This window comes from Protopterus annectens, chromosome 13.part0, assembly GCF_019279795.1.
Source record: "Protopterus annectens isolate FY-2018-M chromosome 13.part0, PAN1.0, whole genome shotgun sequence".
Lineage (NCBI taxonomy): Eukaryota > Metazoa > Chordata > Ceratodontiformes > Protopteridae > Protopterus > Protopterus annectens.
In genome coordinates, this window is record NC_056747.1 from 717,635,516 (window position 1) to 717,657,886 (window position 22,371).

Here is a 22,371-nt window from a genome sequence, read left to right on the forward strand (position 1 = left end):
CGGTTATAAAGTCTTTATCCTGAGAAGTCATCCGACTAATCCTTATCAACTGGCCTTTTAACAGGTGGTTCTTTTGAAAAAACTGATGACCACTAGTAAAATGAAGGTAGGAGTTGGAAAAAGTATTTTCCTATGTTCTTTAGAGGAAAATTGATTGTTCTCCTTGTAAAGGGGCAACATCTAAGTATATTAATGCCTGACTGTTGAAATTGTAGGTAAAATCCAAAAAGTTGGTGGTACCTTTTAAGTAGGACAAAAATTCAAAAAAATCTATCTTTGCTGTCAGTCCAAAATATACAAATATCATCCAAAAAACATTTGTATAAGGACCAGCAGCTAACTAATTCACTGTTAAATACAAATTTGGTCTCCCAAGTCAAAATAATGTTTGCGTATGTTGGTGCACATTTTGCCCCCATTGCAACCCTTTTTTCTGTTGGAAAAATTCACCTTCATAATACATAAAATTGTTCTCGAGTATTACTTCCATTAATAATAAGCAGTTGGTAAAATCTCAGTGATTGAAATTACCATTTTCCCTCATGCATTCTTCCAATCACTGTAGACCTGTGTCATGTGGGATAGAACCAAAAAGATCCACTATATCTAAGATAACAAAAAGGATTCCCCGTTGATAGAGGTCAGGTTTTACCTATCTAAGTAAGTCCCAAGAAAAGAATCTTTAAGAACTGCTGGACCTCCTGTGGATAAGTCCTTCAACTTGACATATACGAACTTGGCGAGGGGAGTAGTAATAGAGCTTTCTGAGGATACAGTTAATCGAAGGGGTGGATCTGAGGGGGTCCTTGTGGACCTTTGGAAATACTGATGGCACCCTGGGATTCATATTGATCAGAAGAATTGCAACTAGATGACTGTGTACCCAAGAAAAACACTGCTCACACAGTTGACAATCCAACGGTTTAATAACTCCAATACGACACGAAACACAAATGCTCCACAAACAGTAATGGTTAAGCGCTATCATCTGCTACAGACAGATTTCATCAGAACCATGAATACCCCTTACGTAAATCATTATAAAGCTTCTTTGGCGCCAAAATTAATGAATAATTGAATAGATTGATTAACCATGATACACATTGACTACACACAGATATATACATTGTGCTAAATGGTTGTGCAACAACAATAATAACAACAATAACAACTACATAGTGCATACTGCATTCTTAATAAATGCATGTAGGTTAAGATAACAATATATGAACTAGACGACAAGTGTAACCCTGGGCAGTTCCCCTCTAATAAATGTATATAATATACTAAATATAACCTAGAGTAATGAGTATTGAAACAGAAATGAAAACAGAAAAGAAGTGAGCCTAGAATATTTAAACAGAAATACTAACCATAATAGCAGCGGATACAAGTGTTATATAAAATACATTTCTTAAAATTACATTTCTTAAAATTCTAAAAAAGACGCAATACTGATAATGCACTAGGCATATGAAAAGTGCTGTGTAATGTGCTATAAATATATTAAAAACGAACTATATAAATATGATAAATATAATTATAATTAGTAATAATAAATAATTTATAATTTATATTGATGGTATAGTTGATCAATACAAGTGTAGATTTGCATATAATATTGTAAGTGTGCTTGTATATATAATGTATGTGAATAAAAATGCTAGTATGTGTAATGTATAAAAATGTATAAAACTTATGTGATCAGATGTAAAGACCCAAAAAATATATATTATATACATACAAATTATGTTAATTATATTAAGATTTTAAGATAAAATTCAACTGTCCATAATCAGGAAGGGTTTAATACTAATGTGGTCATTTAGACCAGGTTTGGTCATAGCGTCACATAATATTTGCCATTTACTTTCTAAAAGAGCTAAATGACATTTCCAATTGCCTACTGTAGAAGTGTAGTCAATAAAGTCTATGATGCTGAAAAGAAAGGAATGTTCAATACCCTTATCTAGAATATGTCTACTTAAAGCATTGTTGGGATCCTGTTTCCTTATTCTATATGTGTGTTCATATATTCTAGTCTTGAGTTTCCTTTCCGTTTTTCCAATATAATAGGCATCACATACTACACAAGTGGCAATGTAAACTATTCTCGAGGTATTACAATTCCCCCCTTGACTATATAACCTGTTGGCTGTGATATTCTTCAACTTTACAACCTTAGTTTCATTAATGAACTTACATTGCTTGCAAGCACCACATTTCCTAGTATATTTGGTTCTTGCTGCCTCTCTATGATGATTCTTTCTCATTTCTAACATCCTTTTGATGTTTTGTGAGGTTTTGTATACAAATTTTGGTTTATATCCTATAAAATTGCCAATTTCATCTGAAGTTTTGAAGAGATTCCAATGCTTCAACAAAATCTCTTTCAATACATCAATATAAGGACTATACGTGAGTACACATATACACCCTCCTTGAATTTTGTTCTTCTCCTTTGTAATGAAGGGTCTACCCAATAAAGGTACAAATTTGTTACCCCATTCTCTCATAACATAACCCTTAATAGGTTTGATCAAATCATCAGGGTACCCTCTGTTGGAAAACATTTTATGTATTGTGTTTAACTCACTTTCCATATTCTCCCTATTTGATGACATTCGGGCAGCACGTATACACTGACCCTTAAAAATGTTTTTGAAAATGTGTGGTGGGTGACAACTATCATAGAATAAATAATCATTCGAAAAAGTTGTTTTCCTGAAGATCTTGGATTGAAATTCAGTACCAGTAGAATAAACATATGTATCTAAATAAGCAATACCTTCAGATTCCACATTATATGTGAATTTTAAGAAATCAGTAGTGTTATTGAGGTATTCAATAAATTCATGTATCAATTCGACCGGTCCATTCCAAAGGACAAAAAGATCGTCCAAGTACCTGGTATAATGTACTATGTACTTGTAATATTCACTGGGAAAAATAAACTGCGATTCCCATTCAAGCATCACCATATTTGCAAACACTGGGGCACATGACGCACCCATGGCTACCCCTCTGCTCTGCCTGAACAATTCCCCCTGAAAATGAAGGTAGTTATGGTCAAGGACCAAACCCATCATGTCAACTATCAAATTTATTCTCCCAAAACTCAAACCTGAAAATCTCTTTAAGCTGTTGAAAAAATAATCTAATCCTTTCTCCCTAGGAATACTGGAGAAAAGGTCAACAACATCGATGGTTATGAAGGTCAACTCTTTATGCCAAATCATGGGGGTCAATTTACTCAAAAAATTCCAGGAATCTTTAGTAAGATGTTCAACATTGTTATACACGTGTTTGGTCCATCTATCTATAGTAACCCCTAAATTATAAGTTTTTGATTTAGAACCTGAAATTATTGGTCTAAAAGGGGGTTTATTGATATTTTTATGAATTTTGGGTATCCCTATAATTGAAGCCATCTTGGGAAATTCCATTCTAATAAATTCATAGGTTTCATTGGTTATCCTATTATCAAGCAGGAATTCCTCGATGGCAAGATCAATACGTTTGTAACCAATGTTCACCTGATTAAGGGATACCTCTTCATAATTACCAGATTGGTATAAAATGTTCATTATTTCCTGATTATAATTAACAGTGTTGTACAACACAATCCCACCCCCTTTGTCAGGCTTCATGACCCTAAGGTCCTTGTTGTCTATAACTTTGTTCAGACATTCCCTTTCTAACGTAATTAAATTATCCTGATAGCCAGAGGGTAATGGTTGTATGTTCCTTTTAATTCGATTTTGAAACCAATACATATCGTGTGCAACTAGTTTTTCATATTGGGCTACTGTAGGATGATATCCTGGAACATAAGCGCTTTTTCTCCTCAATAAATCAACCTGATGGCCCTCGTGTTGCACATTAATACCATCCTTGTCTGTATCCTTATATTGTATAGCCAAGTTCATTCTCCTACAAAATAGTTTAATTTCTTTGATAGTATCAAATATATTGAACTTGGCTGTAGGTATAAACTTCATTCCCTTACAAAACAAGGTACAAAATTCTTCTGATATAGGTATGTCAGTATAGTTGTATACCTTCAAACCTTTAAAAGAATATACACTTATACTATTATATTCAGGTGTAACTCCTTTACACAATGTAAGGTCCTCAGTAGTAGACTGAAGTTCTCTAACCACCTTACAATTAGATTCTGTCAACGGGGTAAATTCCTGTTCTAATACCTCCTTCTGTAAATTTTGGGTTCTTGATGGTATCGTCTCCCTTGAAAATTTTCATCATCATCATTTAACCAGGTATCTTTACGTCCCCTATCAACTTTTTCATATCCCTTATTAAAACGTGTTCCATATAATTTCCTCTGAGGCCATATGTAAGCTCTCTGTTGTTTATAAAGCAACATATCCCTATCTATCTTGCTATTCTTTCTGTTAAAAATAATAGACGCCTTGTTCTCCACTGAACTGAATTGTTTATGGTATAAATCATACCATTGTTCAAAATGCTTGTCCTGTAATATCTCTTCATTAAGTTGATCAATTTCATTAGTTATATGTATCATTTTCTCTTCATTACATTTAATTAATTTTTCCATAAACATAAGACCAAATTGATCAAACATTTTGTTAAATTCAAGCATAATATTTTCTGTATACTCTAAACCTAAAGGTAATTTAAAAAATCTTAACCCTTTCGGTGTAATGCCCAAAGTAATACATTGTTTTAAATAAGCATTATCAATTTTTATGCTTTTTGCCTGTAAAAGCTTCTTGCCTAATGTATATATTTTCTGCTTTATGCCACCTTCATCGTGTTTGGTATTGATTCTATAGAAATCATACCCACATTCATTAATTTTAAAAACAACATCTCTGTTAATAAAATTTTCAATGTTAGAATATTTAAAACAATTATCATCATCAACAGAACTGCTTTTCTTATTGTTCTGTACATTCAATGTGTCCATAGGACTTGATCTGACTTTTTTGTTATTGTAATTGTTCTTTACAGTACCTTTCTGGGCCGTATGGCGTGTAGCAGCCATTGAATAAGTTTTCACGACTTCCTTCTTTTTATTTTTAGGTCTAGTACCGGTTCTTCGTGATTCATCATCAAGATGAAATAAACTAAAATCAAAGGTGCAGTCAGCGTCCAGAGAAATGTTTAACTGATTTTCATCAACGGCTCCCTCCTTTAGGTTAAGCCGTTGAGACTGGGTTAAAACCACCCGATCAGATGAAATACCATCAGAGTTATGCGGTTGAGCGTTCGGAATATCCGAATAACAATTGGAATTAGATAAAGCTCCTTGTTTACCCACAATATGGTCGTTTGCCTCTGCAAAATCATCCGGTCCGTTGTTACACGTTAAACACTCTTTGCTAGTGCTGGCAAGCGTCGCAAGCTTGCTTACCATATCCAAAAGCTTCCCAACGTCGGCTTGCAGAGACGTGACCTCCGCCCTTAAAGAGACAAGCTCCTCACTGTCTGACTGAGCTGGCGTGATCTCAGAAACTTCAGCCATCACAGGAATAAGACCAAAAAACGTTGAAAAAGTACTAGTGAACCAAGAATTGCAGCAAGATGACTGTGTACCCAAGAAAAACGCTGCTCAAAAAGTTGACAATCCAACGGTTTAATAACTCCAATACGACACGAAACACAAATGCTCCACAAACAGTGATGGTTAAGCGCTTTCATCTGCTACAGACAGATTTCATCAGAACCATGAATACCACTAAGTAAATCATTATAAAGCTTCTTTGGCGCCAAAATTAATGAATTAATTGAATTAATTGATTAACCATGATACACATTGACTACACACAGATATATACATTGTGCTAAATGGTTGTGCAACAATAATAACAACAATAACAACAACTACATAGTGCATACTGCATTCTTAATAAATGCATGTAGGTTAAGATAACAATATATGAACTAGACGACAAGTGTAACCCTGGGCAGTTCCCCTCTAATAAATGTATATAATATACTAAATATACTAAATATAACCTAGAGTAATGAGTATTGAAACAGAAATGAAAACAGAAAAGAAGTGAGCCTAGAATATTTAAACAGAAATACTAACCATAATAGCAGCGGATACAAGTGTTATATAAAATACATTTCTTAAAATTATGAATTATGAGAATATTCCTGGGTGCAAGCTTAAATACAACTGCCCAGATGGCTTATCTCACGCCAGACAAACAAAGGCAACTGACTACCTATTTCAAACTGTTGGCAACAAAGGCCCTGTTATCTGCAAGAAAAATTCTGCAGGCTTTGGGCTTCATGGCATTCTGCATCTTACTAATTCCATATGCAAGATTGCATATGAGAAAAATTCAATGGTACCTAAAAAGTGTCTGGACACAACATTGCCACAGCCTGGAAACGATGATTACTCTCATTCCCTGCCTGCAACAGGAGTTTCTATGGTGGGCAAAGGCTTGTCACCAAACAAGGGACAGCCATTCTCACTACCCCCAGCCAGGCAGAGCCTAACGACGGATGCTTCAGATTATGCCTAGGGGGCACATATGGCAGGAAGAGGCATTCAGGGCACCTGGTCCACAAACCAAAAGCATCTACATATCAATCAAAAAGCGATGCTAGCTGTTCAAAATGCCCTGACAGCCTTCAAGGACCTACTTCATCTGGGACAACTACTGATGAAGACAGACAACACCATGGTCATGTGGTACATAAACAAGCAGGGGGGCACTCATTCTTACCCCCTTTGCAGACAAGCCATGGCTTTATGGGACACAGCATTGACTTACCAAGTCCATCTACAGGCACAATTCCTGCCAGGAAAGGAAAATACTTTGGCAGACAAACTAAGCAGAAACCTCATGGATCCCCACGAGTGGCACCTGGATCCACAAGTCTTCAGCATGATAACAAAGAAATGGAGACGCCCGGACATAGATCTATTTGCCTCCCCTCACAACAATCAACTAAAAAGATTCTGCACAAGGACCTATCACAGACAAGCTTGGAAAGTGGATGCCTTAACTTTCAGCTGGACAAACCTATCAGTATATGCCTTTCCTCCACTGCCTCTCCTCCCCAAGTTACTCCAGAAGGTCACACAGGAGAAACCAAAAATGATTCTGATTGCCCCAGACTGGCCACGCCAGTAATGGTATCCGAGCTTAAGGAACTTGTCCCAATGCCCAGCCTGGACCTTACCTCAAATACCTCAAATACCTCATCTACTGTCCCAGCAAAACAATCAGATTCTGCACAGCCAACTCAAGACACTAAACCTGGCAGCATGGCTGTTAATGTAGCCATACAAACCACACCTCTCAGTAAAGCTGTGATGGATGTCATTTTAGAAGCCAGAAGGCCTAGTACTAGAAAATCCCATGTTGGGAAATGGAAGAGATTCTGTGCTTGGCACCAAGCTCAAGGAACTGATACAGCTGTCCCAAATATTCCTCAGATTTTGCAATACTTAACTGAGATGCTGGACAAAGGCCTGTCATTTTCATCAGTTAAAATCCATGCCTCTGCCATTTCGGCTCATTACAATACAGAGCCACCACTCTTTTCTCATCCTTTATTAAGGCAGTACCTCAGAGGAGCCAAAAACTTAAGGCCTCCAAGGAGAACGCCAGTACCTGCATGGGACCTCAACTATGTCTTGGAAAAAACTCACCTTACCTCCTTTTGAGCCAGCTGCTACTGGGGATATAAAGTTCTTATCTTGGAAAACAGCTCTGCTCCTAGCAATAACTTCTGCAAGACGAGTTTCAGAGCTACAGGCTCTCATGGCTGTGGAACCCTTTATCATTTTTTATCCAGGCAGGGTCTCTCTGAGAGCAAACCCTACATTTATGCCTAAGGTGGTATCCAGTGTAGCCCTTAACCAAACTATTCATTTGCCAACTTTTTATCCAAATCCACAGAACAAGGGGGAGAAAATTCTGCATTCTTTGGACGTACACAGGCAACTTAGATTCTACATGGACAAAACTAAAGTTTTCAGAAATACAGAACAATTACTAGTGGCATATGCCGCAGCATCACAAGGAAAGGCTATCTCCAAGCAAACTATTTCAAAATGGATAGGTCACTGCATTCGTTTCTGCTACTCACAGCATGGCAAACCAGTGCCCAAGGGCATTAGGCCATATTCAATCAGAGCTGCAGCCACTTCTTCAGCTTTTCTCAGAGGAGTACCAACCAAAGACATTTTAGAGGCTGCTACTTGGAGTTCAGTACATACCTTAACAAAACATTACAATCTGCCTCTTTACTCTAAATCCAGGGCAGGCTTTGCCACTGCAGTTCTGCAGGGCCTCATAGCCGCTCCTAATGCTGTTTAGCTCCAGCCCCCCAACCATAGCTTTGGGACTCAACCCAAATGTAATGACTGCAGCAGTGAAACACGAAGAACATAGTACAGTTGTGTACACTTACCATAAAGGTAGATGTTCGAGTGTATTCACTGTTGCAGTCCAGGTTACCCATCCGCCATCCCCCTTATTTTTGCTGGAACTTATCTTTACTTCTCTAATCTATACAACCTAGGTGGTGTATTTGCTTATAGATGAAGGTAAAGCTTATTTTGGTGCATGTATGTTTTATTTATATATTTTTAGCCTACCCTTCTGGGGGCACCTGACATCTGGGGCAAGCAAAACTGAAGAAAATGGCATTGGCTGCATCATTTATACCCCTGATGACCTGACGTCAGGGAAGAAGCGACAGCAACCGACGCATGACCCAAGACTTTGGAATTCAGGCCGACTGAGGGCAAGTTGCCAGCAGGATAACCCAAATGTAATGACTGCAACAGTGAATGCACTCGAACATCTACATTTATGGTAAGTGTACACAACTGTACTTTGTGGTTACTTCAGCAGTCTTGTATTTATTTATTTATTTTTAATTTGTCTTTGTTTACTGGGAAAGTCTGACTGGGTGATAACCATTTTCAGTTTACATTGCATTATACTTACTTCCATAGTTACATTTCTATTTACATTTATACACATACAGTAGTTTCATTTATACGTTCAAAGATTTTACAGAGGAAGAAGTTACTAAAGAGAAAGCCCACATGCAACTTAGTTGATTGTATAGGCAGTAGTTATGTATAAAAATTGTATTTGTCATTTCAGTCAGAGGTTGAAAGCATTCTGTTTAAGGAGAGTATTTGGAGAGCATCACACTGTGAGCACAAAGTCTTAAACTGGTGATGAGCGTGTGCAGGACCAAGACTGGTTAAAATGATGTTTAAGCAGTGGTTTAAAACTACTGAGTTTTTCTGAGAGTTTTTTTCATGCGGGGATACTATTTCAGAGATTATCGACATATTGGGAGTAGAGTGAGTCTCCTGCGACATTATTTGACTTATTTGTGAGTAGTAAGAATCCGTTACTAGAACGGAGGCCCCTTGCTGGACAGTAGGGCAGCAGTGTGATTTAGTCATCTACTGTTATGGTAAGTTAACTTGCTTAGCTGTACTTTCTGCCTTTGCACCCTTCAGCTTAGGTCCCCTAATTTCTCTCACAAGTCCAGGTTTCATTCCTCCTTAATTGATCAGACTTTGTAAAAGCTAGGTGGACTTTCCTGAGTCTTTGATCAAGGAAACTCTGAGAGAGGGGTATGATGACTTCTGTAGCATCTTTCCACATAGTAACCAGTTTGAAACACAACATATGATATGCCACTTCGTAGTTTGTTTCTTACTCTTCTGTTATCTTAACCGGTTCCAGTCCTTCCTACTGCATTTGACTCTAGAGCAGGTGGCAGACCTTCTTGAGGTTTCTTTAAAATCTTTACTGTGGCTTCTCTGGTCAGCTTCCTTGTGACCCACTGATGCTATTGCTAGGGCAGTAGGCTCAAGTATGTACTTATACATTGTGATGTGGCTTCACTTCTCATTAAGAATTACTCAAGCAGATCATCATTAATGCTCCTCTCTGGTAACATCTTCTATGGGTAGGCCTCCAGGGACCTTCAAAAGGGGAAGCAGGCATTGACCACATTGACAGATCTCTTACTTCCTCCAGTCACAGTCTCTTTTTGTGTGTCACATTTTTAAAATTACCAGCAGCCCCCTCAAACTGAGAAAGCACCCAGGTGTCGCACATTATTGCTGAACTCATTAATTCCAGTTGTGCTTCTGAGGAAGACCTCTATACTAGGCTCAACAGTGGCAAACCTGGCTACCTTTATACAACCACCTGGGAGGCTAGTTATCTTGTCTCAGCTTGAAGATCTTTCACCATGGTCTTTTGGGTGCTAGATATGCTTATGGACAGCCACTTACTAGGGAAAGAGCTAACAGGTCTATGAAAAACTCTTCAGATGGACTGGTTAATCAGTGCAGAGCTTTTAGAACAAGACGTCCCCAGGAGTAGTGTAGAACCTGTTCTTCCTTCATGGAAATTCATTGTTTGACTGTCATTCTTTACTTGTTCTGCATCTTGGGCATCAGTGATTTCAGTGAGGACATCTGATATGTTATACTGCAGAGGGTAACCTTTTAGGGATTCATACCTCCTTTTCTGCGGCTGGATGGTGTCCCAGGACATGCTATAGATGCATTGCGGTACATTAGTGTATTTGGAGAATGAGGAACAACACAGTTTACTTAGCTTTAGAAAACACATCACATTCAGTGCAAGGCATTGCTGTGTGGTCTCTCTCCTGCAATTCAGTATGTTTACCAAGATACTAACATTTTGACAGTGGCCTTACAGAAGGAACTTCATATATTCTTCAGCTTAAAAGACTGGCTGATGGTGTAACTGGCAAGGGACTCCATGGTATCACCTTTGACTTTCGTGCTGTTGTGGTTAGGCCTGGGGTAGGAGGTGTCCACCCCTGACACATAATTACCTTCACAATAGGCCTAAGAGTTCATGTCTTGGTTAACTTGATTGAAGCTAGAATAGAGGATTGAAGGTTGGACTCCTGCTGCTCGTGGCCATCTTAGCATCCGCATTCTTCATGGTGATGCTCATCTGAGGATGCAAGTGTTGCACTAGAATATGTGTTGTTTGTGGCTCCATAGCCATTACATTGTCTTACACCTCTTTTTGGTTTCAGACTGTCGTCACTGGGCTGTAGAATGGTCGACTGTTCTTAACATTTGCATTATGGGTTTCCATTCTATTTGGGGAATTTATTCCAGTCCATGTGTTCTGGGAGTGGGTCTTTCTGAAGAGTGACCCCTTTACCACATGGAGGAAGGCAGGCTTACTTTATTGCTGCATTGAGCAGTAGAAAAAAATGAGGGAATGGCAGACATGGTCACTGTTTCATAACAAGAAAAATTCCTTTATAACTTTTTACCCTTTCTGTCTGATTCCTTGCTTAATTAAAAACATTATTATTTATTTTATGTATTTGTCTCTGCTGAATGGGAAAGTCTGACTTGACATAACTCATTTGCAGTAGATGCCTGGGCAGAAAAGATTCATTCCAGTCCATCAATATTAACAGTTACAGTTTCAAGAAAGCAACATTTGTTACATGACAGATATATACAGTAAGTACTATTTACATCAGTATATTGCAACAAGTTGCTATCTACATGTAATGCAGTGTGTGTACACAATTTTGGTAGAGTACTAGATTCTGGTACAACTGGAAAAGCATTAGTATATTATAAATTCAGTGCTCTGTGAGTTTTATATGGAAAAAATAGAGAGTTCTAGAGGTATTCAGATGAAGAAAATGTGAAAAATAAGTTGTCGAGCTGAGTGGTAGGAGAGATGTATGTAACGTGTAAGAGGACAGAGGTACTGGGATGTGAGTAAGAGAGTGAGATTTATGATTAGTTTTGGTTGCAGAAGGTAAAGTTACTAATTAAACTATGTGATGAGGGTGTTTGGGGGTCTAACTATTAGGAATAGCTGTCTGGACTATTTTAAACTTAGGCTTATAGTGAAGAGCATATGAGGGAGGAGAAAATAGAGGAGGGAGGTGGTTGGAGGAAAAGACTTAAAAAAGAGAAGAGTAATATTTAAGAAAGGTCCAAAGATGAGGTATATTATTTCAGTATTGGGGAGGGAGACAATTAGAGATGAGCACACACCTCTTAAAACTTACAGTAAGAGTGTCAGCCTGGTGATGAACATGAAGTTGACCAGGACTGATGTGGTTTGACAAGTATTTTATAGTTTGGGAGTTTATCAGTTGTCATAACGTCCGACCATGTAATAAACTGGAAACCAAAGCACAAACGACAAAACCAAACTATTAAAATACCAAGGCAGAATGCAAAAACTCGAACTGCTAAAATCACTTAATTCACAGGTAAGCAATTCCATCTTTACACTTGGATGTCATCAGATGAAAAACATCATAAAAAGTGTTTAAATTCCCCTCTCAAAATCACATGACTGCCAAGCCCCTATAGTCACTTTTCAAAATTTTAAAGAAATGTGTAAAACTCGCTTTACATTACAATGCCATGTACTTTTATATGTAAAATGTACATACTAAAACAGTCGCACTTAAAACTGTGTAAAGAAAACCTGACTAGAATATTTTTCTCTTAAAGTATTGCTAAATAAAATAATTTTAAACTTCCTTATGGTAAAGATGTGCAAAGTGCAACTTCTTAACCGATTGCACTTCCTGTCTCAATAAGGCTTTCAAATTCAAAAGGCAGGAAATAAATGAACAATCATTCAACCTTGGCCAGCTTCCTGCATTTAAGCGGAGCTGCCAGTATAATTTTATCTCCTCTAAGAATAATTACAGTGGTCCACCTCTTAAATTAGATGCTACCTTTTCCACTTTCACAAATTTAAACTCATGTCCTGGCCTTTCATCAATGTTGAGTATTCATAAGTTTTTTTCTTCTGTTTTCGTAAATGTGCTCATAAATTCTGTCCTTAAGTTTGCGCTCTGTTTTGCCTATAAATTCCAGGACATGTTTGGCATAATGCTACGTACACAATTCCGGAAATGTCACAATTGAATTTGCCCTTGTTATATTTTTTACCCCAAGAGGACAGGATGATCAAGTAGAAGGTGGGGGAAAGACTGAAAGTTGTGTACAAAAAAGGAGCTAATTTAAAGAATATTTTTGAGAAGCAGAAAAATATTAGCATAGTTGAACATCCCATGATGAGTAAGCGTGAGTGCTACAACTACTGCAAATTTATAAATGTAGGTGATAGGTATGTGATATGTGATTAATAATCAGTGTTTTAAAATAAAGGGGATGTGATCATGTGACTGTCACTACTGACACCCCCCCCCAATGTTCCCTTGAAGGGGGATTCCTAAGTGTCCTTGAAGCAGGAGAGAGAGGAATTCAAACTTCTGATTTTACCTTCATATTGGTGTTTTACCTTAAAGAAGTGCATAATTTCAGGTAGACAGGTCAGTGATTTATCTCCTTTGTTTAAGGTAAAGAGGATCTGGAAGTTACTGAAGAAATTTGTTCCTTGTGAATAGTTGACTTCATTTTGTTTTGTGTTTAGATGACAGACTGATTTTATTTGAAAACTGCTACTTTTAAACCCCACTTCACCGTGGCTGTAGCTGCTTCCAGCTTATTTGCTTCCATTGCAGACATTTGGGCCCCATTTACGTTTTGTTTCTTCAGCTATCCTTCTATTCACGTGTTGCAGTATTCTAAACTCTTGAGTTTCCCTCTCTTGCTACCTGAACGTCTGGCCACTATACCAAATCTTCTAGTCACTGCTAGGTGCATGGGACGTCTGATGTTGGCTAAGGGAACGTGGGCCGCAAAAGTGATGTCTACACACACCAGTCCTCAGAACTTCTCTTCCGCCAGTTGAATGTCAGCTGTTTCTGCCGTATCGGCTGTCAGATCAAAAACTTTAAGATAAGCACCCCGTTGGGGACGTTTTGTTATTTGGGTCACTGCATGCCTGTGTGTGTTCATGTCATCCTGGAAGGGAAAGTGTAGATGTGGTCGCCAGATCCCCCGTAAAGATGCCCATGAGCTTTGTCTTTTGTTTAGGGCCTGTGCATGCCCATAAGTCCTTTTCCATCTGCCAGGCCTTCATTACGAAAACCTTACATAGCCATCTGCATGCGTTAAACTTTTATCTTGAGAATCCGCCACCTCAAGCACTTAGTTTTAGGTATGGAGGGGCCATCCAGTCAGCCCATCAAGCCACCCAAGAACAAGGCCAAAACCTCTAGGCCTGAATCCATAGTTGCACCTCCTCCATCTGATGGGCCCTCCTGTGGCCAGAGTCAGCCTGGAGGAAAGGTCGGTCACCACTGATGTGGGTACAGCAGGTACCGATGTGGAAGGCATAGAACCTAGAGCAGAAGGCACATCCTCAGTGGTTATATAGACGGCGAGGGGGAACCTCTGCTTGTGCCAGCCACACGGATGGATCCCTCCACTGCTTTGCAGGTTACTGATCCCAGGCCTACCTTGGCTCAGATGCCCACTAGGCCTTCCCTTAAAAAGAAAGAGAAAAAGAAACTGGTTTCTCCCCCAGTAGAGAGCCAGCCAGTTTGGCAGGCCTTTTCGCAGAATCTTTTCAATGCCTTTATGGATCTAAGGCCCGCTTCACTGTTAGCCTCCCCACTGGCTCCTCCTGTGATGAGCCCTAGGTCTCGGGCCTTAGAGACTTCCCAGGCTGAAGCTGAGGAATCCACTGACTCTTCCTCAGAGGATTCCCTTTCATATGTCTTCTAATTGCCATCCCCCCTTGGCTATGCTTCCCTGGAGGAAGAAACTGCAGAGGCAGATTCTCCAGCTGAGGATCTCACCTTTGGGGAGGCCATTACAAAGATGAGGGAGCATTTCAAATGGGACTTCTCTGAGATGACAGAAGTTCAGAAAAGATGTTTTGAACATCTTCAGATGAACTCCCCTGTCCCTTCAGCTATACTGCCAGTATTGCCAGCATTTCTGGATGCATTTAATGCAGCATCACTCAATCCTGATTCTCATCCTCCTGCATCCCGAAGGCCTGACAGATTTTACAAGGTCCCTTGAGGAAGCCATATTCCTTAAGTGCCCTGCAGCAGACCCTGGCCCTGTTTCAGTGTCAATTGATGAGGCATCTAAACTCCTTCCATCTCCCCACAGACAAATTCACCAAGGCCATAGAATACATTGGGAAGAAGACTTGCACTTCATTTAACTTTGCATTCAGGGCAATAAATTACCAAACCCATATGTCCAAATATGCCCTCGCCCTTTTGTAAAAAGCCACTAATCAACTGAGTAACATTCCAGACTTTCCTGCCAAATCTCAGATATCCAGTCTTGTATCCCTAGCCTCTCAGGTCACTTGGCATTCCATTAAGTGCAGCTACAGTGCTGCTGAAGCTTCTGCCAGGTCACCTGCATCTGCCTCACTCCTGAGACGATATTCCTGGCTAAGGTTATAGCCCCTACCTGACGGTATTAGGGAAAAAACTCTTGGATGCGCTTCTAGACAACTCTGCCCTCTTTGAGATAAAGGTGGCTGAGTTCAAAACACTGCAACAAAAGGGGAAGAAGTTACAGGACCTAAAGCACCTATTTGTTTTTCCTGTCCCCAATTCCATACGAACTACCCATCAAAAACACAATTCATCAGGAATCATTCTGCCCCCATCCCTTGTTCCAGAGCCAGAAAGACTGCCAGGAAGCAAACAGCTCCTTCCAGGCCTGTACAGACTTCAGCCCAAAAGCCTCAATTTCAAGGCAGGGCAGGTGGTCTGTGACTACCTTCCATTCCTGTAAAAACCCCTCAACTCCGTCCCCCTGTTCCAAAGGCACTATCACTGTCTCCCTGCTTGGAAAAACATCACCACAGACAGGTGGGTCTTATCCATTACTGAGAGAGGTTATTTTATGACCTGATTTACAGCTTCGTCCTTGAGGGCCATAGCCCCCCCCCCAAGGAACAGCTCCCTTTATATCAGTCAGTTATAGACAGCCTCATTTCCTAGGGAACAATTCAACCTGTCCCTCAGACAGAGAAGGAAAAAGGTTTCTATTCCAGGCTCTTCCTAGTCCCAAAGAAAGATGGCCCCTGGAGACCAATCCTAGATCTTTCCCACCTCAAGTCTCTTTCTGCAAGTGCTCACCTTTCGAATGCTCACTCTGCAAACCCTTTTCCTTTGATCTTACCTCAGGGGTTCATGGCCACCTTGAACATCAAGATGCCTACCTGCACATCCCCATAAGGACTAATTACAGGAGGTACTTGCGCTTCTCTGTGGCCTTCTCATAGTTTCAATTCTCGGCCTTGCCCTTCAGGCTTTCTACTGCACCATGGGTCTTCACCAAGTGCTTGGCACCAGTGTTAGCCTTCTGCAGGACTCAAGGGATACAATTTTTCCTGTAACTAGCCAACCTTCTCATTCAGGCAGACTGCACAGAATCCCTGCAATGCCATCTACAAACAGTCATTTCCCTCCTGCAAGTACTGGGATTCCAGATAAATTATCCCAAGTGCAACCTGACCCCCCCCTCTCAGGACCTAGTATTCCTGGTGTGCAGGATAAGGACAGATGTCATGAGGGCTTTCCTACCACCTGAAAAGGTGGAAAACCTAAGGCAGTACCTGCTCACTGTCCTTCAGGCCACAGACTTGACTGCCATTCCCATGTTGCCGTAGGTGAGGCTCCACATGAGAAAGCTACAGTGGTACCTAAGGTCAATATGGACAAAATCCCCTTCTTGCCTTGCCCTGAAGAAAGGGATTCAGTGGCAGTTGAAAAACCCAGGATTACTCTTACAGGCTCCCTTGACAGTACAGGAGATGTACACTGATGCCTCAGATCTGGGGTGGGGACCAGCCATGGGCTCCCTAAGAGTCCAGGGCACTTGGCCAGTCTCCATCAAACAGGAGAATATCAAAGAGGTGCGAGCAATTCTTTTGGCCCTAAAGGCCTTCCAGCACATGCTGAAACAAGGACCACTAATTGTCCGCAGACAACACTACATTTCTGTAGTATGTGAACAAGCAGGGGGGAACAAAATCCTATTTGCTATGCTGGCTAACTGTCCAAGTGTAGGAGTTTGCCACAAAACAGCGAGTCATGCTACAGGCAGTGAACATCCCTTCAGAACAGAATACTCCGACACCTTAAGCAGGTCCATGTCACAGTCCCACAAATAGATGCTCCACAGGGATGTGTTTTTGGACATAGTCCACAGATGGGGTACACCTCAAATAGATCTATTTGCCTCCCCTATGGACAGACAACTTCCATCTTTTTGCTCAAGACTGCCCAGTCTTCTAACGAGGGCAATGGATGCCTTCTCATTCTCTTGGAAGGGGATGTTTCTGTATGTATTTCCCCCCTTCCCACTACTTCAGAAAGTCCTGCTGAAAATTCAGAACAACAATCCAAAAATCTTGTTGGTGACTCCCTTTTGGCCAAGACAGCACTGGTTCCCCTCCTTCTGCATTTAGCCAGGGGCAATCACCACAAGTTACCTCAGAGAGTGGACCTTCTCACACAGGGCAAGGTATCGCTAATCCATCCCCATTTACAATCTCTGAACTTCACCCTGTGGGTGATAGAATTCTGATCCCTTACAGACACCTCTACAATGAGAACTTGCTCACAGTCCCGCAGGAGGCCAGGAAACCTCATACTAGATCTTGTGTATCCAAGATATAAATTCCCCATATAGTGTCTACAAAGACAGTTGGACCCTTTACATGGTGATATCCTTTTGGTACTGTCATACTTGTGTGAACTCTTGCAGACAGGGTTAGCATACTCCTCCATTAAAACCCACCTGGCTGCTGTTTCAGCACGTCTCCCTCTGGATCCCCCTTTGGCTTCAAGATTGCCTGCAAAGTTATGCCTAATGGGAGTGATGCATCTCAGGCCCCCCAGGAAACCCATCCCTACCCCCTGGGATCTGAATTATGGTTTGGAGAAGCTCACGGTGGCCCCCTTTGAACCAATTTTGAAGATTTCTGTGAAACACTGTGCTTGAGAAAACAGTACTCCTAGTGTCTGGCATCAGCTAGACGAGTGTCTGAGTTACAGGCTCTAATGGCCATTCCCCCTTTCCTCATCTTCCACAAAGACAGGGTAACCCTTAGGAGCAATCCTTCTTTCATGCCCTTGGTGGTCAATGAGCTATCCTAAAACCAAGCTGTTCACCTTTCTACCTTTTTAGCCCATCCTCAGAGTGACAGTGAGAGAGTCCTACATCCCCTTGATGTGCACAGGCAGTTTAGGTTCTACCTAGACAAGACCAAATCTATCAAAAAATCTGAACAATTGTTTGTCTCCTTTCACCCCAGGGCCCTGGGGAAAGCAGTGACAAAAAAGGCAATTTCAGCCTGGATTTCCAGAGCAGTTTCCTTCTGCTCTGCACTCCATGAGAAATCCTTGGAGTCCAAAGTTAAAGCATACTCCACTAGGGCTATGGCTTCATCTGGGGCTTTCTTTAAGGGATTGGACACTGCCACCATTTTAGAGGCAGCTACATGGGCATATGTCCACACCTTTACCAAACATTACAAATTGGACCAAATTTCCAAATACAGGGTTGGATTTGCCAGGGCAATCCTCCATGGATTTATAGAGCATAGTTCCAAGCCACCACCCTCTTCTTCCCAGTGAGCTTTGGCACTCACGCAAGAGTTTGGAGTACTGTAACATGTGAATAGAAGGTTATAGAATAGTTGTGTAAAATCGTACCATTACCAGAGATGTCCTTCTTTTCCATGTTGTAGTATTCCTTCCCTCCCTTCTTCACCTATTTTTCCCTTAAACTGTCTCTTCTTGGATGACAGTGGACTTGCACAGTTTTTCCTGAGATTGGAGTCCATCTGGGGGTGCTCATTTCTGAGAACTGGTGTGTGGAGACATCACTTTTATGGCCCACATTTCCTTAGCCAATGTCAGATGTCCCACACACCTAGCAGTGACTAGAAGCCTTTTTTTACTGGTCGGACTTTCAGGTAGCAAGAGAGTGAAACCCAAGAGTTTGGAATACTGCAACATCGAAAAGGACATCTGTGGTTGTGGTAAGATTTTACACAACTATTCTTTTTTCTCCAAGCATTATTGGCTTGACACTGATTCCAGGAGTCCAGCTTCCTTTGGTACTTGAGTGCTGCATAACTTGGGCCATCTGAGCACTTTCTTTTTTCCCATAAAACCTTTATTCAGTTAAATCATAAGTAACCTACATTATCTGTACATTCCTCACACATAGTGCATGCCCCCACACTTTTTTTTTTCATCCAAAACTGTCTGCTGTTTTATCTCAATCAGAATTATACAGGTAATGCAGCCCAAAATCTGGGCTCAAAAGCTGTTCTCCCCTTCCCCTTAAAAATATCTGTACTTCTTCCCTTTATAACATCTCTCCTTACAGTAACATATTGCGGGAGTTTTAAGGAAGAGTTGCAGTATCTTTTAAATGAAACATGGCCATAAGTAGGTCCATTGATGGGAAAAAAAATTTCTGTTAGGTTACAAGAGTGAGGTTTGATACCCAAGAGAGAGTGGATTTAATAATGACAGTAGCGAAAAAAAGGTAACCTCAAACTCAGTCATGGATGAAGCAGGAAGCACCAGTAGGAGAGAGTTAAGACAACTGATAAACTAAATTGCAGAAGAGGAGAGAGGAGGACTCTGATAGATGTAGAAAGAGGTGGAGGAGATGGGAGGAATTAAGTTTAGGTTAGCCTGTAGGAGAAAAAAATGGAAAAGGAAACTGTGGCAGGTGAGACAAAAACAAACACAAAATGAGCATGTCATTTGACAGGAACGTTTAAAAGTAGGAGATGGTGGGAAACGAAGACAGAGGATAATAGCTGTTTTTGAAGTATTGAGATAATGGCATACTGCAAAGAGGGGAGTGGGAAAGGAATAGTGGTATGTAAATAGTTAAATGTCTGTAAGTTTTTAAAGCACTTGCTTTTTTGTCCTTTTTTCATTTTTTTACCGATTTGACTTCTACTACAAATGTACTCACCACTTCAGCTGACTTGTAAAGAGGCTGCCTTCAGTGTCAGATATGGCAAATGTATCAGTATTAGCTGAGCTGTGAGGAAGGAAGTCTTCTGCTCTGGGTGTTTATTATCCTTCCACTGTTCCCCATTGGCTGTAGGGAGCGCTACAGAATCCTGAAAGCTCAAAATCCTGAAAACACACAGGATACCAACACTTACTATATTCCAGCACAAGTACATACAGAAACATATTACCCTTCAACTATACACAGGGGGAAAATCCCCCCACACCCCCTGCTACTTAAATATAACAACTCAGAGTTTGCACTTCAGTACACTAAGTGCAATCTCAGAGTTGATATATTTAAGTAGCAGGGGGTGTGGGGGGGGGGCGCAGCTTATACTTGGAGAAGAGTAATATGGTTTGTGTTTTGTTTCTGTATGTAATTGTGCTGGAATATAGTAAGTGTTGGTATCCTGTGTGTTTTCAGATATTTTGAACTTTCAGGGTTTTGGGCTTAAGGATTTTGGGCTTTCAGGATTCTGTAGCGCTCCCGGATTTTCTTTTAAGTCTAGGAAAGATGTACTGCTGTTTTATTTTGTTTATTTTCTTACAGATTGTGCTAACTTAGGTGTATTGAGAGGAATGTAAGCTGAGTAGCACAGGGCTGAACACACCTTTGTAGATTTACACATAATGTTGCAACATGCTGTGGGTGGATATGCAGACCTCAAGCAAAGAATGAAAGACCATTCAGGACCATGCTACACTGGGGATATCAGAAAAGGAAATATTAAGTCATCCCTTGCTAAGTGCCTCCTTGTTAATAATCTGATACAGTTAATACATATCCATCCACCCGTCATCAACCCCTTTTTCCCATTTTTGCACATGGAGTTGGGTTGTCACTACAAGAGTGACATTCATTTAGAGCCAAGGTTCACACCACCGGGTGGTTAGTCCTGCCACAGTTGTTCTTCCATACCACACACTTGTAAGCACACTCACTCCTATAGCCAATTTATAGAATTTATTCCACCTTTTGCATGTCTTTGGAATGTGGAAGGAAACTGGAGCACCTAGAGGAAACTCATGCTAACACAGGGAGGACATGGAAACTCTGCAAAGACGATGCCCCAGCTGAGAATCGAACCGAGAACTTGTTGCTGTGGGGCGACAAAGCTGTGTGCCACACTGCTATGCTGCTGGGTTTTTTGTTTGTTTTTATGTTTGTGTTTCTTAAAGCCCGAGATGTGGCTCATTTCATTTACTTAACAGGTGAGTTAAAAAAAACTCTTTTCTTATGAATATTTACTTTTACAGCAGGAAGCTAACATTGTTATAAATATTTTTATTAAATGAAAAAAGCTAATTATTTTATTTTTTGTAGGTCTTTGCTACCCCAGCTCAGCAGCCAGTAGCTACTCCTTTGATGACTCCAAGTTTTTCCTTCACAACCCCAAGTCAGCCAATAACAACCCCACAGTATCATCCTCACTCAAGTGTTACACCACAGTCATCTCAAGGAGCTCCAACACCTACTTCTACTTCCAGACAAAGGCAGCAACCAAAGTAAGTGCTCTCACACTGAGAATTCTTCAAGTCAGACTTGGTTGAGTTATATGAAGTTCCATTTGCTTTAGCTTGAAATGCATACCATCTGGAGGCTAATGAATATCTACACGAATATTGTAGGTCTGGTGAGGTTTGTCCTTGTTCACTGTTCATAGTGCACACCTTGGATCTGTTATGCTGTATCATTGCCAGATTCATTGAAGACTAATTTAGCACAGCAGTGCAGTGACCAGGTTACTCAAATACACTTCCAACTAACATTTACCCTCTTCCCATGCGCCCTAATTAAATTAACTGCAAAGGGCAATGTCTGTGAGGGAAGGTAGTCTAAGCATTTAACAGTTGCCTTGTATTTGAAGTGTCAGATGAGTTTTCAGTGAATTCCTACAGTTTGCTTTCCAAAGTCAGATGATACTTTTTAGCTCCGGTTTGCCAGCAAAGCCTATTATAAATGATGTACTGTACTAATGCATCTCAATCTCATGCCATGTGGCTTTGAAGACAGAAGTGGGGAGAAATCAATGAATGACTTGTCTGTAGTTCCAGAATGTCACATTAACTGTACTACTTAGAGCTTTATCATTTTACAGCAAATTAATCAGCCAGTCACCCTCATACATATTTTTGTAGGTAGTACCAGGCGAGCTTAACTTACAGGCCAATTTAAGCCTAGACAATTTCCCTTTTTTTGCTTAAGATAAGGTATTCCATTTGGTTATACATTTTACCTATCCCATGGTCGATAATGATGTATTACCCCTAATGAGAATAACTAGGAATCATATCCTAGATAATTTGAAAGAACCCATGCATGAGATAAAGCATTTAAGATCGGTCTCTTTCCATTAGTATTACATGGGGCAGTCCTGGGGTAAATTTCCTAATACTCACCAAAAGGTCTAAGTTGCACTT

The 22,371-nt window shown here is 40.4% G+C and overlaps 1 protein-coding gene across 1 annotated transcript in view; it reads left to right on the forward strand.

Moving 5' to 3' along the window:
- SUPT6H (SPT6 homolog, histone chaperone and transcription elongation factor) overlaps positions 1-22,371 on the forward strand; it is a 2,620,423-nt gene that overhangs the window by 2,572,964 nt on the left and 25,088 nt on the right. The window contains exon 35 of the mRNA XM_044054882.1: positions 21,275-21,456. Within this exon, the coding sequence (XP_043910817.1) occupies positions 21,275-21,456 (182 nt within the window). The remainder of the gene's footprint in view (positions 1-21,274; positions 21,457-22,371) is intronic.